This window comes from Mytilus edulis, chromosome 7, assembly GCF_963676685.1.
Source record: "Mytilus edulis chromosome 7, xbMytEdul2.2, whole genome shotgun sequence".
Lineage (NCBI taxonomy): Eukaryota > Metazoa > Mollusca > Bivalvia > Mytilida > Mytilidae > Mytilus > Mytilus edulis.
Window position 1 is genome coordinate 57,640,043 of NC_092350.1, and position 16,182 is coordinate 57,656,224.

General features: G+C 32.6%; 1 protein-coding gene across 2 annotated transcripts in view; it reads right to left on the reverse strand.

Moving 5' to 3' along the window:
• The window catches only part of LOC139481881 (DNA polymerase delta catalytic subunit-like), a 44,818-nt gene that overhangs the window by 9,650 nt on the left and 18,986 nt on the right, over positions 1–16,182 (reverse strand). For both annotated transcript variants that reach the window (XM_071265398.1, XM_071265399.1), the window contains exons 10-21: positions 15,838–16,083; positions 13,496–13,606; positions 12,763–12,954; positions 12,099–12,187; positions 11,417–11,533; positions 10,513–10,626; positions 9,629–9,776; positions 6,209–6,304; positions 3,621–3,758; positions 2,807–2,979; positions 1,894–2,046; positions 432–534 (exon numbers count right to left, since the gene is read on the reverse strand). In XM_071265398.1, the coding sequence (XP_071121499.1) occupies positions 432–534; positions 1,894–2,046; positions 2,807–2,979; positions 3,621–3,758; positions 6,209–6,304; positions 9,629–9,776; positions 10,513–10,626; positions 11,417–11,533; positions 12,099–12,187; positions 12,763–12,954; positions 13,496–13,606; positions 15,838–16,083 (1,680 nt within the window). The remainder of the gene's footprint in view (positions 1–431; positions 535–1,893; positions 2,047–2,806; positions 2,980–3,620; positions 3,759–6,208; positions 6,305–9,628; positions 9,777–10,512; positions 10,627–11,416; positions 11,534–12,098; positions 12,188–12,762; positions 12,955–13,495; positions 13,607–15,837; positions 16,084–16,182) is intronic.

The following is a 16,182-nucleotide window of genomic DNA, read 5'->3' on the forward strand; positions in this document are numbered from 1 at the left end:
TACAAGTTCTTATAATGTTGATACTCACCCCGTTGCATTATTTGCATTAATGAAAACCTTGCGATAATTTCTGAATTTACAGTAATCTTCTTTGCCTATCCCTAGCCAGTAACCTTGTCAGTGGTTGTATGATGTTATAAACTGTTTTTTTATTTATTTTTATTTTGGAGAATTTTGTGTTCATGTCCCCTTTCGTCAGTTTCAATTTAGTAGGCGATTTGGAGCCTGTTTAATGTATAGATTCAAGGCTGTTTTTAGAAACAATGCTTTGACGGGATACATTTTTTAATATTCCTGGTGTATGGTTGCTGTCAGATTGACGTATATCTTTTATTTACAATAAAGTTTACTGACTTTTCCTGTAAAATCTCAAAAAATAAACCCTTCTAATTGAAGGCAATGGTATTAAAACTATAAACAAATGCAAATACCTCTGACTTCATGAAGGCAGGTGTTTTCTTGCTAGCAGCTATGATGACATATGGTACTCTGTCTCCTAACTGTGGAGCACTACCAGGATCTCTTTTCTTTATCCTACAATAGTTCTGTTTTATTAACAACTAACCTCCAAAATATATTATATGTACCAGATCAGAAATCAATAAAAAAAATAAATAAGAATAAGCAGGGGATTTATTTGCTTATGAACCTATTTGTTTTAATACAAAATAAAATTAAGGAGATGTAGAGCTCATTGCCAACAAGAAATCCTCAAAGTTCAAAAAGTGGACAAAGCCTTGCAAGGTGATAATGTCCAATTATAAACAAGAAATTGCACTGTTAATTGTGCAAAGTATATCGCCCTGAAAAAAATCCATGCTCTGACAGTTAAATCAATAAGAATTCAAAGTACAATATATCATCAAACAGGAAGTGCCTTCTTGTTAGATCTGGAAATTGCCTACACCGGTTAAATTCAACAATATAAAGTTCTAGACCTAGTTAATATCAAATGATTTCTCAATAAAAAAGCTGATTAATATCTAAAGAAAGTTTAGGAGGAATGAACAGATTTGAAAGGCTATAAAAATATACCTCACTTAGTGAAAAGGGATGTCATTATTATTTGCTCTTACTAAAAATATCTCAACTCTAAAATACCAAAGTTGACAAACTGAAAAAAAAGATTTAGCATGAGATCCATCATGTGTTTGAAAATATTTTACATTCTCTATTAAAAGTATTCATGTATAAAACATTTCTACTATCTGCTTCAAATGAATCAAATGTCAGAAAGCTTGAGTGTCCTATCTAATGTTTAATTAAGAAACGAACATTTGAACAACTAGTTATAGTATTGTTCATGAAAAACAACTTTACTTGTTTATATAATGGTGAAAGAAAGATTTAGAGATTTTTTTCTAAAATACTTATGAAAATAATCTTCAAAGAATTGTCTTTGATCAAAACTAAAAGAAAAGATGTGGGGCCAAATATCATACATTGCACCTATTGGCTTATTCTACATGAGCCTGTTTTCCTACATATTCAACATCAACCAAAAGAATAGAATATAACAAGATGTGGTATGATTGCCTATGAGAAATTTCTCCACAATAGACCAAATGATACAGAAATTAACAACTATAGGTCATTGTACGGCCTTTAACAATGAGCAAAGTCAATAAAGCATAGTCAGCTATAATAGGCCCTGAAATGACAAATGTAATTGAATTCAAAAGGCCTAATCTTTGTACAAAATAAAGAACGAAAAGCGAACATGTAACACAGCAACAATTGACAACCCCAGAATAATAGGTTCAAGACTTGGGACAGGCACATACAGAATGTGGTGGATTAAAACTAGTTTGAAGGCACCAACCCTCCCCCAACCTGGGACAGTGGTGTAACAGTACAACATAAGAACAAAGACTTTAGCGTCAAATATCCTACCTGTTTGCTAATTCTACATGAGCCTGTTTTCCGACATATTCATCATCAGTTTTAGACAATTCTTTGGTAATGACGAGTTGTGATATGTCTATACGGTTACACAGTAAATCTGATATGGTCTGCTTGGCATACTCTGTAGCACCATCAGGGTCCCTTAAAAATACAGATTTAACAAAAAGTTAAACATTTATCATGTCGACAACACTGAAAGATTTAAAATAATACTGTAACATACAATTTTAGTGTTATGCAAGCATAAATAGTCTTCTTAATACAACTGTTAAATATGACAAGACACTTTGTACTGTATAATTGCATTATAAATGGAAACCATATAAAATTCATTGATAGAAAGAAAGAAAAGAAGAATGTGTCTAAGGACAGTAAATCATCTGTAATTAGTAAACCTACCTGTCTATTAAGTTCATCTGTAAATTATAAACCTACATGTCTATTAAGATCATCTGTAAATAATAAACTTACCTGTCTATTAAAATTGTATGCAAGTAATAAACCTGCCTGTCTATTAAAATCGTATGTAAGTAATAAACCTGCCTGTCTATTAAAATCGTATGTAAGTAATAAACCTGCCTGTCTATTAAAATCGTATGTAAGTAATAAACCTACCCGTCTATTAAAATCATATGTAAGTAATAAACCTACCTGTCTATTAAGATCAACTGTAATTAATAAACCTACCTGTCTTAAGTTCATCTGTAAATTATAAACCTACCTGTCTATTAAGATCATCTGTAATTAATAAACCTGCCTGTCTATTAAGATCATCTGTAATTAATAAACCTACCTGTCTATTAAAATTATATGTAAGTAATAAACCTACCTGTCTATTAAGATCATCTGTAATAAATAAACCTGCCTGTCTATTAAAATCGTATGTAAGTAATAAACCTACCTGTCTATTAAGATCATCTGTAAACACATGTTGATCAGATTGGCTACCAGTGGACTGTTGTCACGCCTGACTGTTTCTATCCCTTTACAATCCATCTTGTCATACTTGACTGGATTTGTCCAGTACAAACCAGCATATCTTTTCTTATTGATTAATAAGTATGGGAAATACACCTGAAAATCCAATTTATAATCAACAGTAAGCAAAGCTAGAACTTACAGTATAGGAAAATGGTGCAGCCATGCATTGCTGTTCTTTTAATTTTCCAATTTTTGGAAATAATCAATTGTGACATTTATCACATGCAACCACAATTTCTATTAGAATTAGAACATGGCTTTGTTTTCAAAGTATCTTCATAGATACTAACGAATACATCAATTTCATTCGTACTAGCTGCCCTTTTATATTCAACAGTTTGCTGCCAATTATACAGCTCATTTCTCGTTCCTTTTAAAATAGAATTTCCAGTAGGGTTTGATAAATGTCATAAATTTCTATTGAAGTCAATGTTGGGGATATCTTAATCTTCTTATAAAGTGTGTTCTTCGGCTAGTAAATAGTGGCCTTTCAGTAGCTGTCCTGATGAGGAAAAGTAATTAAGTTAAATTCTGCTTGATGACTTTGATATCTTTGGATCTCCTGCTCCATATCTTTTTCACCTCATGTTGTATTCATATATAGCACTTCAGGTTAGTGATTCTATAGGTTAATCATTGATCAGAGCTGATTAACAACTTTTACCTCTATATCAGACCGAAAAATTATATTTGACCTTATATGCTATGTTTAATCATTTAGAAATTCAACTCACTTTTTCAAATTCCAATTTGATTGGTTTGACGAACTTTTCAGAAATAAATTCTGCAGCTTCCTGACCGAGTTTCATGGCATCTTCCACTGATTCAACGCCAAACTTACACATCACAGAATCCGTGTCACCATAAATAACCTACAATATTATACATGTACATCAATAAATGTATCTACACTTTTGGTATTCAGCTAAATTTTGTCTCGAATGACCTTTGACCTGCTCATAATAACCCTCTGACGTCAAGCAACAATCACTTTTTAATTATGATTATAAATTGTGATGTCAAAGTTCACGGGAACGGTAATGACGGACAAATTTGCATACAAGTGTAAATATGTATATTATGCAAAACTGAGAAGTTATTTTTGATTATTTTAGTAGCTTAAAAAAGAGAAGGATTTCAAAGAATTTTTAGATCTGCAATTACATGTTTAGGCTCAGGTCTATCATTGAAGGTTGTTCTAACCACATATTTTTTGCATTGTAGCCTAATGAAAACTTTCCAAATCAGCATTTAGATCCTTTGGGGCTGAGTGATCTCAGTAGTATGTCATGAAAAAATATTTTGTGATACGCGAAAAATTTGCACAAGACATGACACTGAAATTTTCATCAAAGACTCTAATGTACACAGAAGGCAACCTGGTTAAATTTTCCCCAAGCAAAATGAGCTAACAGGTATCATAAAGGTCCCAAAAACTGTTTCCTAACCTTTTGATTAAGAGCATTTTAGATTCAAGGTATGGGTTTACTTACATTAAAATTTCTAAATTACTAAATTATTAAAAAATACATCCAGGTACTACATTTTTTTCTCCAATTATACGATCAATCATGTAACAGATTTGTCAAGTGTATTCATAAGAAATTATTTCAGCATCATGATTGTAACCACTAGAAATGTTGTTGAAATCTCAGTGGTATAAATATGACCATTTGTGACTGTTATTACTTGAGAATCTAGACTGCTACCACAGTTGTTTGTGTATTTACTGAAGCATCCTGATTGTAACTACAGATGTGCGTCTATTTATCTTAGCATCATAACTGTAATCATAAGTGACGGGGTGTTAACTTATGCATCATGCATATATGTTTTGTGTATTTACCTACGCATCATGTTTGTTACCATTGCTGATTGTGCATTTACCTACGCATCATGTTTGTTACCATTGCTGATTGTGCATTTACCTACGCATCATGTTTGTAACCATTGGCAATTGTGTATTTACCTTAGCATCATGTTTGTAACCATTGGGGATTGTGTATTTACCTTAGCATCATGTTTGTAACCATTGGCGATTGTGTATTTACCTACGCATCATGTTTGTTACCATTGCTGATTGTGCATTTACCTACGCATCATGTTTGTTACCATTGCTGATTGTGCATTTACCTTAGCATCATGTTTGTTACCATTGGCGATTGTGTATTTACCTTAGCATCATGTTTGTTACCATTGCTGATTGTACATTTACCTTAGCATCATGTTTGTAACCATTGGCGATTGTGTATTTACCTTAGCATCATGTTTGTAACCATTGCTGATTGTGTATTTACCTTAGCATCATGTTTGTAACCATTGGCGATTGTGTATTTACCTTAGCATCATGTTTGTAACCATTGCTGATTGTGTATTTACCTACGCATCATGTTTGTAACCATTGCTGATTGTGTATTTACCTACGCATCATGTTTGTAACCATTGCTGATTGTGTATTTACCTTAGCATCATGTTTGTAACCATTGCTGATTGTGTATTTACCTTAGCATCATGTTTGTTACCATTGCTGATTGTGTATTTACCTTAGCATCATGTTTGAAACCATTGGCGATTGTGTATTTACCTTAGCATCATGTTTGTAACCATTGCTGATTGTGCATTTACCTACGCATCATGTTTGTTACCATTGCTGATTGTGTATTTACCTTAGCATCATGTTTGTTACCATTGGCGATTGTGTATTTACCTTAGCATCATGTTTGTTACCATTGCTGATTGTACATTTACCTTAGCATCATGTTTGTAACCATTGGCGATTGTGTATTTACCTTAGCATCATGTTTGTAACCATTGCTGATTGTGTATTTACCTTAGCATCATGTTTGTAACCATTGGCGATTGTGTATTTACCTTAGCATCATGTTTGTAACCATTGCTGATTGTGTATTTACCTACGCATCATGTTTGTAACCATTGCTGATTGTGTATTTACCTACGCATCATGTTTGTAACCATTGCTGATTGTGTATTTACCTTAGCATCATGTTTGTAACCATTGCTGATTGTGTATTTACCTTAGCATCATGTTTGTAACCATTGCTGATTGTGCATTTACCTTAGCATCATGTTTGTTACCATTGCTGATTGTGTATTTACCTGAGCATCATGTTTGTTACCATTGGCGATTGTGTATTTACCTTAGCATCATGTTTGTTACCATTGGCGATTGTGTATTTACCTACGCATCATGTTTGTAACCATTGCTGATTGTGTATTTACCTTAGCATCATGTTTGTAACCATTGGCGATTGTGTATTTACCTTAGCATCATGTTTGTAACCATTGGCGATTGTGTATTTACCTTAGCATCATGTTTGTAACCATTGGCGATTGTGTATGTCTCTTCCACATAACATTTAGTCTGTTCTATCATCATCCTTCCAAAAGCTGTTACACTCTGTGAAACATAAGTTATATAATTCAACTGTTATGTGTTTAAAAATCTGACTAAACATTCAATATCTTAATAATCAGTATACAAAGCAAAAGACTGGTGTTGAGATAGTGTCATGAATGTTCATTGGGCCACAATTAAAAATATTTTGGTTTGCCCAAACCCTACCGAAGGTTAAGACAGTGGGTAGGTAGGTTGGCATTTTAACCCTTTCAACGCTATACACGGCATATGCCACGATGACATACGCCATCCGCCACTGTTATATGCCGCGATGAAAACGGATTTTTCAAAAGGACTCTTAAACCATTCGGTTTTCATTCGGGTCCTCTCTAATTTTTCCTTGTATGAATCGAGGATATACAAGGTCTCATTTGCGCTTGAAATCCCGGCAATTTTTATTGTAAAATCATGCAGTAGAAGGAAAATTGAAGGAAACTAAAAACAAATATTTTGACAAATGCAAATGGCGGAAATCGGAAACGAAGCTGTAAATATGGAAGTATTTCAGCATTTCTATGGCGAAACTGACGACGAGGATTAGTTAAAAGGTTTATTGTTATCTCCATGTGTTTATTACATTCAATTTGTGTGGGAAATATGATTTGATCGATCATTATGAGACATAGAAAAAGGGGGGAAAACGGTGGTTGACTGAAAATGTTGAGGACGGAGCCACTGATTTAAATACATATTCAGGATGTGAACATAATCCAATATGAATATAGACCCTGCTTTGTACTAGACTAACAAGCTGATTTAAATTTTAAACAGTGGTTGTCGTTTGTTTATGTGTTACATATTTGTTTTTCGTTCATTTTTCTCGTTTGAATTGTTTTACATTGTCTTATCGGGGCCTTTTATAGCTGACTATGCGGTATGGGCTTTGCTCATTGTTGAATGCCGTACGTTGACCTATAGTTGTTAATGTCTGTGTCATTTTGGTCTTTTGTGGATAGTTGTCTCATTTGCAATCATACGGTCCGAGTACACAGTTATCGTCCTTTGATTTTCGTTGTCCACGAATATAGTCCTTAGTGTGGACAGTGTGTTACTTGCCAATTTTTGTTATACCCCTTCCAAATTTATTTCTCCATGTTTTATGCCTCATATAGCAAGTTGGGGGGTGAAATGACACTGTAAAAAAATTTGGGTCATAAATATTAATGTAAAGTAGTGATTAGGTCCAGCTGAAAAAGGTCAGAAATTAGCACTTCGGAAGCTGTCAAAAGATTTCAAGACCCCCTTAACACAAAATTGTCCATATTTTGAGTTAGAGCTGATGAAGTTTTCTATAATTTTGATATAATTTGTCCCAAAAGTAGTACAACACACTGTAAAAATATTATTGAGAAAGCGCAGGTGGGATTTTTTTAATTTTCATTTATTGTCTAAAAGAAATGCACTACGAAATAACTGTGTACTCGGACCTAAGAGGTGAAATCAGGAAATATAGAATCTGTACTTTGGCAACTTCCCTGAATGATTTGATGGTGTCAATTTGTCAAATAGCATTAAACTAAAGGATTTAAACTTTTATTTGATAGAATTTCTGCAAAAATGACCAATTTTGGCATTATATGGTCAAAATAAGCATTTCATAGCTTTTTCAATTTTGATGCATAAGTGGCATTCTGACTTTCTATCTGACATGTTTTCATGTGTCAATTTTTGTGTTTCTATGCTTTAATCCAGTTTTATTACTCATGTGTGAACTCTGAATCTACAGAAAAGAAGATTATCTTAGACAATATGAGCAAAATGTGTTGTATAAATGACCCTCGCCTAACGCCCTGTTTGGATCAAGTTAAATGTGAGGAGCATGGCACATAAAAGTTAATAATAAAGACCTCACTAAATTTGTATAAAAAGCACTTAACAATGTCTTTTGTACCTGTTTCATTTCACATAATATCTTTCTTTACTTCTGTAGGATAGCATGGGGTTCAAATATAAGCCTGTTGAGACTAAAATTGCATGCAAGTTTTTCACTAAAAAGTGAAAAATCTTTGTATCAGACCATACTGTCTGCTAAAAAAGTTGAATGTAAGAGCCTTTTTGTGCTGATTAATTGTATCATGTCACCTGAGTATAGAAATGATAGAAAAGACACAAATTTTTATTTCCTATAGCTTCAATATGCATTTTTTAATGTAAATATGTGCTACGGCCTAAATTGACCCTGAATTATTTTTAGTCTTACTTGGCCTAAGACCCTTTTTAACTAATATGATATGTTATTTGTAAGTTTTCTTTCCATTTAAAGTACATTAAATACATATGTAAGGATTATTTATAATCAAAAAGCTTCACAAATTTAAAATTGCTGGAAAATATTACATCTTCATGTAAGGCCCCCCTTCATTGGAAAACCTCCATTTTTAGGCACAGGCTCATATAAATTTGACTTTTGAATAATTATGCTAAGTCTGATATATCAAATGAGTACTCTATTGCTTTAAATACATGATATATTATATATTAAGGCATTTTAAAAGTATTTTTTTGCAATATTTAAATTTTAAAAGCCCCAAATGTTGATAGTTGAAATTTCTCAATTTTAACATCTAAATTTAACACGCAAAGTTGAATATAGAATTAATCTTATTGTCTATAATATATATCCTATTGCTATGAAACTTTGTAAGCAGTCTTATAATATATTAAGCTTTAGTCATACCAAGTTTTATTAAGATTGGTCAACTTATTCTATCCTATTAGGTCCGAGTACACAGTTATCGTCCTTTGATTTTCGTTGTCCACAAATATAGTCCTTAGTGTGGACAGTGTGTTACTTGCCAATTTTTGTTATACCCCTTCCAAATTTATTTCTCCATGTTTTATGCCTCATATAGCAAGTTGGGGGGTGAAATGACACTGTAAAAAAATTTGGGTCATAAATATTAATGTTAAGTAGTGATTAGGTCCAGCTGAAAAAGGTCAGAAATTAGCACTTCGGAAGCTGTCAAAAGATTTCAAGACCCCCTCTTAACACAAAATTGTCCATATTTTGAGTTAGAGCTGATGAAGTTTTCTATAATTTTGATATAATTTGTCCCAAAAGTAGTACAACACACTGTAAAAATATTATTGAGAAAGCGCAGGTGGGATTTTTTTAATTTTCATTTATTGTCTAAAAGAAATGCACTACGAAATAACTGTGTACTCGGACCTAAGACACATCTTCTTTTTTATATAGTCCACAAGGCAATTGGCAAAGGAAAACATGTCACCATACCTGGACACTTAATGTCTGAGCGGACCAGTCTTTGCTCTTCTTTTTTAATGATGCAGATTTTGAAATTTAGAAAATGCATAAAAACATACCTGTGAAATTTCCAGACAAGGTAGTTTTCCTACTTGAGCTCCTGTAAACCCATACACAGAGTTAGCACTGATCTTCAGAGCCAGCTGTCTTCCATCTAACACCTGCTTTTTAAATGGGTCAGTTTCTTTCTTGAGATCTGATTTTGCTCTATAAGTATAAATATGAGTTGTACAGAGGAGGTTCTGTTTAATACTTAATGAACTTAGTCTGCAATTTTTTTTAAAGATAGTAAACTTTGGCAAAAGAAATAATATGAAAAAGAATACACAGAAAATCTTGTCAGATCAAAATCGTATATTTACCAGTTTACTTTATAATGAAAATAGATAACTACCCTTATCAAAAATTTTATCCTTTACCTATAACACCCTGCCTAGCATAATCAAAAAACATTATGTTTCTTTTGTTTAATGATTTTTTTCAGGGCCTTTTATAGCATTATGAGCTTTGCTCATTGTTGAAGGCCTGTTATAGCTGACTATAAGGTACAGGTTTAGCTCATTCTTGAAGGTTGTACGGTTACCTATAGTTGTTAATTCTGAGTCTTTTGGTCTCTTGTGGAGAGTTGTCTCATTGGCTATCATACTACATCTTCTCTTTTATATTTACAAATAGACTCTATCTAAACAATACAATAGTCATTCTGTTTGAAAAACAATCATGAATAATAATAAAATATTACTATTTATGTGGTCTCCTCAAGTGTGATGAATAGTTCACTCCAAAAATTTAGATGTGAGTATAATACACTAGAATATCATCAAAAAGTTAAATTAACTTCCCTCAATGGAAAAAGACCAACACAATAATCTTCTTGCTTTAAATTGTAAATAATTCCAATTTTCCAGTCTTTACTAATAGAAATTCTATTGTAAAATCTTACTGTTTTCTTGCACCGAGCAAATGTTCTAGGATTTCTGGTAATAAGCCTTTTCTCATTGTAGATTTTATAAATAAATTTCCTGAGGGCGTCTTGATGAACTGATCTGGGGTCAATCTGAAATATACCAAAACAAAACAATGATATTAGGAATTTGCTATTTTTGAGTAAGAAACTGTAAAATGTTGTACTTTAGTGAGATTTGTATTTAACAATTTCTATGTCCAATCCTTTTTGCAGGGTTTCAATATTGATTTTTTTGTACAGAATCTTGGTCTATTTTTAAAGAACAATATTATGAGAGGATGTTTTTGCAATTTTATTATGTTTATCTCTAGTGTAAAACTAGTTCAATCTTTCTCTCTGCAGAAAACTAGAAGTCTCAGCATCTATAGTGAATGAAAGGGGAATTGATTGATTTTGTTGGATTTGTTGTGTTTTATTGCCACTTTTTAGCACCGCTTTTGGCCTATTTTACAGCAGCCAGTTTTTATTGGTGGAGGAAGCCAGAGTGCCTGGAGAAAACCACAGACCGCGATAGGAAAACTGACAATCCTAGTGAATTAAGATTGGAGTTGAGTGTACCCACACAGGTGTAATATCTGAACACACCATTCTTAATTATTAGACAATGTAAAATTGTCACCTATGTCAAACTTGAAACTTCTCTAATATGATAAATTTTGTAAAAATCAAAACTGGCAATTGCAAACTTTGATAGCATAATTTATATGCAGCAATTCCAGAAATAGATATAATAAATCTTGAATTTTTTTTCAATAGTTCACATTCCCAATAATAAATATAAACAGAATTGCCTGAATTTATAGTATCTGATAGAAACATTTTAAATAACTTCAGTTATACATTTTATAACATTTCTTCATATACATGCATATCTATTTACCCTTCTTTCTGTATGGTATTCTGGGTGAGGAGTGTAGTGTAGCATAGATTGTGAGCCATCATAATGGAGGGATACAGCGATGAAAAATCTAGTGTGGCTATTGGCATGTTATAATATCTGAAAACAAAAGGTTACAAGTATTTCTAAAACATGTAATAGAGACAAATATCAAATCTTTTTTTCTGTTGTATTGTATATATGTGTTGTTGTCACATTGATCTTTTACTCAGCACTGATTCATTATTCTTTTTTTTGTTGCATCAATACTCAGTGCTGATTTAAAATTATTTAATTATTTTAAACGAGTCACAGTTGACCAACAGTTTTGTCCATTCAATTAAGGCCATCTTGTTTTGATGCTCTCTCAAATTTTGATCCCAATGCATACTTAATGTAGGTTATTCTAGAATTGTGTGTTGGAACTATTAAAGTTCATATATAACTTAAATCCAGAGGGTATTATAAGCTTATAAGTAGTTAGTGCTTAGGTGCCAATATGATTAATAACATACTTTCTACTATTTCTCTGTTGAAAAAAATTAATGTTTTTTGCAAACTAGAGTTCTACCTCCCTCAGGCATCATATTAACATGTTATTGTCCTACATATATATATATATGTATTTAACTTGAATCTAGACTTAAACGGCCACCAATCATCCTTGAAAATAATTTCCCCTTACCCTTTATTTGGTTCAATCACTGTTGCCCCTTCATACTCATCACCAGGATCAACCCTTTGGGTTGGTAACACTAAATCTTGTTCCTTTGCCTGAAAAAATAAAAGTTAACATTTCAATTATTGTTGCCAATAAAATTAACTCTGACTTCTGATGACCTCTTTAAATTTACATTTTTGAATTGCTTTTGGACACAAAATGTTTAATTTCTTGCCTTATCTTTTCATGGATATTACTCTATGGCCTTGTTCTTCAATTTATAGTTGTGGGATGATTGTGATTGACAGTTTACAAAGAATTGAGCTCAAACCAGTGCTAGGGTCCATCTTCGACTTGGAGAGTGGTAAGAGTGTTCTGCTCCAAAAACATGATAAAGTCCTATCTTTGATTTTTGGGATGAAGAGCAGCAATAAAAGTCTTGTTCCTTTACTTTTTGAATTTTTTTTTTGTTCATGAAGGGATTTGGAGTCATGGATGGATTCCCCTTTTCCTTCCTTTCTCTTCTACAATACATTCAAAATCTCATAAATATGTCAGAGCAAATAATGTAAGTTTTCTTTGAACTGTTGACTTAAAATAGATAGTATTAAAGAGGCACAACTGTTACCTTTGCTAGTTGTTTTTTTAGATAGAATGTATAAAGGATACCCATACCAGTCACAATTACCTTTCTCAGTAACTGGGAAATGACTTTAATCTGTTGACCTCGAGACAGCAGGTATGGAAGAGGCACACCAGTTACCCTTGCCATTTCCATATAGTTAATAACACACATAAGTTTACCCAGCAAACGTAATGGTAGAATGGCATCTTTTAAACAATAAACTGCTAGACGTCTTCTGGTCTGGTCTGTACCATTCTGTAGTATAAAATCGTATTGATTAAAAGAAGATTATTTTTAAATTAAAGAAATAACAATAATTTTTCTAAATACTTAATTTTACCAATTTTTCTTGTCAATTATTTTTACCAATATGAACTATCATTTGCATCAAAAAGTAGACATAAAATAAATTAACCCATTGTCTCGTGATTTCTTCAATTTTTACCTTCATGTATTCTACTTGTGGTAAAGGGTTCTCCATCTCAAGATGCTTACCACTGTTATTCGTTCAAATGATACATGATTTCGTATGTAAATTTTTAGTTCGTAAAATTAGGTTATTGTGCTATTATAAAACCTATCTCCGTCAAAAATGGTTGTTCTTTGACAATTTGGTTGCTAGCTTTGCATGTTGTTGGTGCAATATTTTTGATGATTGTTGATAAAGTTTATCATTGTGTGTGTGTGTGTGTGTGTGTGTGCAATCATTTTAGTGTGTGTGTGCAATCATTTTATTGTGTGTGTGCAATCATTTTATTGTGTGTGTGCAATCATTTTATTCAGATATGTTTGATACCTGTAAATCTGTAATGATAGAATGCTGTACATCTTCTTTTTGTTCTTGTAAGAAATGGAATGACACTGCATTTAATGTGTAAGATCTCAACTTGTAATCTCTTAATAAAATCTGCAAAAAAAAAAAATAATTTTATAATATGATCCTGCTAACATGTTTAACCCCGCCACATTATTTATGTATGTGCCTTTCCCAAGTCAGGAGCCTGTAATTCAGTGGTTGTCGTTTGTTTATGTGTTACATATTTGATTTTCGTTCATTTTTTTTTTCTTTTTTTTTTTTTACATAAATAAGGCCGTTAGTTTTCTCGTTTAAATTGTTTTACATTGTCTTATCAGGGCCTTTTATATCTGACTATGCTGTATTGGCTTTGCTCATGTTGAAGGCCGTATGGTGACCTATAGTTGTTAATGTCTGTGTCATTTTGGTCTTTTGTGGATAGTTGTCTCATTGACAATCATACCATATCTTCTTTTTTATATTTAGGTAAAAAACTCAATTCTAATTTCTAAAGAAGGCACTGTTTATTTGACCCCACCATGCATACATCTTAAATTGGATATTTCATTTGAATGTTGAAGCAATATTTCTAAAATAACCACAAATAACCACCGCCCAGCCTTCCACCCCCACTCCCCCCCCCCCCCTTACAATTAATTCTGGAAAAGCCCAAATGTAATTTTATTGCATTCTGAGGCATACAAGAAGCTTTAAAACGCCCAGGCAGTGTTTAAATTTGATTTATTGTTTACTGAAACATACTTGTGACGTCACCTTCTTTCGTTGCCATGCCAAGACGACAACATCATTTAACGGAATTTTTTGTTTTATGAAATTTTACCACAAAATATGTATTGAAGTGGACTGATTGGTTTATTTTGCTTTAGAATAAATTATAAAATTGTATCTGAATCTTGCCCTATGTAAACTGTGGGTTTTGATGTGGAAAATTGAATACATGAAAGTATAATTAAGTTAGACGTAACGGGGAACAGCAGGTTTTGTGTATTTATGCACTTGTGCTAAAAGAAGATATACTGTAATTATAATGGTTGACGATAATAGATCGTCATATTAAACAAAATTTTAAGACCTGTCCAGATATAATATAGGTTTTTTTTACTTATAATTCTTACAAAATTCACAGGAAAATTAAGTCTCAGATGTCCAATTAGTAAAAATGAGAGACTCCCATCACACAACACACAATAAATGTTTGAACAGCCCTTAACCCTTTCAACGCTACACAAAAAAATAGAAAAATGGCTGCTGCTGCTGCATTTTTTTTGTGTTCATTCATTAGAACAGTATTTTCCTTTTCAGACTGCTGTATCTTTTTTATTATATGAGATACAGAGAAAGTTATTGCATGAAAAATGCTCAGGAGAGCATGAACTGTAATGTTATGCCATTATTTTAGTGAAATTTTTATCAGGTTACCTGCATTTTCAGGTAATTAACAGGTAAAAGGTGTAATTTATTACATTTGTGTTGAATTTTGAATAAAAACTACTTTTAGTCCTCATTTATTTTGTTGTTTTATCTGCCATATAATAAAGAAGACACCAGTTGACCGATTCCGTAGCGTATTGCACCATACACAACGTATTATGTAATCGTGGCACAAATAAATAGCTCCGTCCTAAAAAATTTCAGTCAACCTCCGTTTTCCCCCCTTTTTCTACGTCTCGTAATGATCGATCAAATCATATTTCCCACACGAATTAAATGTAATAAACACATTGAGATAACAAGAAACCTTTTAACTAATCCTCGTTGTTAGTTTCGCCATAGAAATGCTGAAATATTCCCATATTTACAGCTTCGTTTCCGATTTCCGCCCTTTGCATTTGCCAAAATATTTGTTTTTATTTTCCTTCTATTTTCCTTCTACTGCATGATTTTACTATAAAAATTGCCGGGATTTCAAGCGCAAATGAGACCTAGTATATCCTAGATTCAAACGAGGAAAAATTAGCGAGAACCCGAATGAAAACCGAATGGTTTAAGAGTCTAAATGAAAAATCCGTTTTCATCGCGGCATATGCCGCGAATAGCAGTGTCGAACGGCGTACGTCATCGCGGCATATGCCGTGTATAGCGTTGAAAGGGTTAATCATAGTGTCAAAAGTATTTATCTTTGTGGGGACCAAAACCAAAGGGGTTTAAAAAATGTTTTGTTATTAATATTTGATGTTGTGGTTTTGTCTTTCGTCTGCATACAAGCCTACATAAAATCTGTACTTCAATTAACTTTTAAATTTGTGGTTCACCTATATGTAAGCCTACTAAAATTGGTATATCACAAACAATTATAAATCCACAGTACTTAAATACTTTACCTGTAACAAGTCAAACTGCACTCTTCCCTCTATATTTATAATTTTATTTTCCCTCCTCCCCATTTGTTTGCTCTGTATCATTGCCTCTTTGATGACGGACTGGATACCACTGATTCTACCCAGATATGGGAATTCCTTCACTTTTAATGTTAAAGCTCTGTTTATAAGGTACGGGAAATCAAAGTTCTGTATATTATATCCTGTTATTAAGTCTGGATCTACTGCTCGAACAAACTCTGACCATTTCTGAAATAGATGACAAAGTTTCATTATTATTGAAAATGCAGATCCTAAATGCGTCACTTAAACTCACACTCTTGTTCTAGTAATAACTACAGCAGGCAA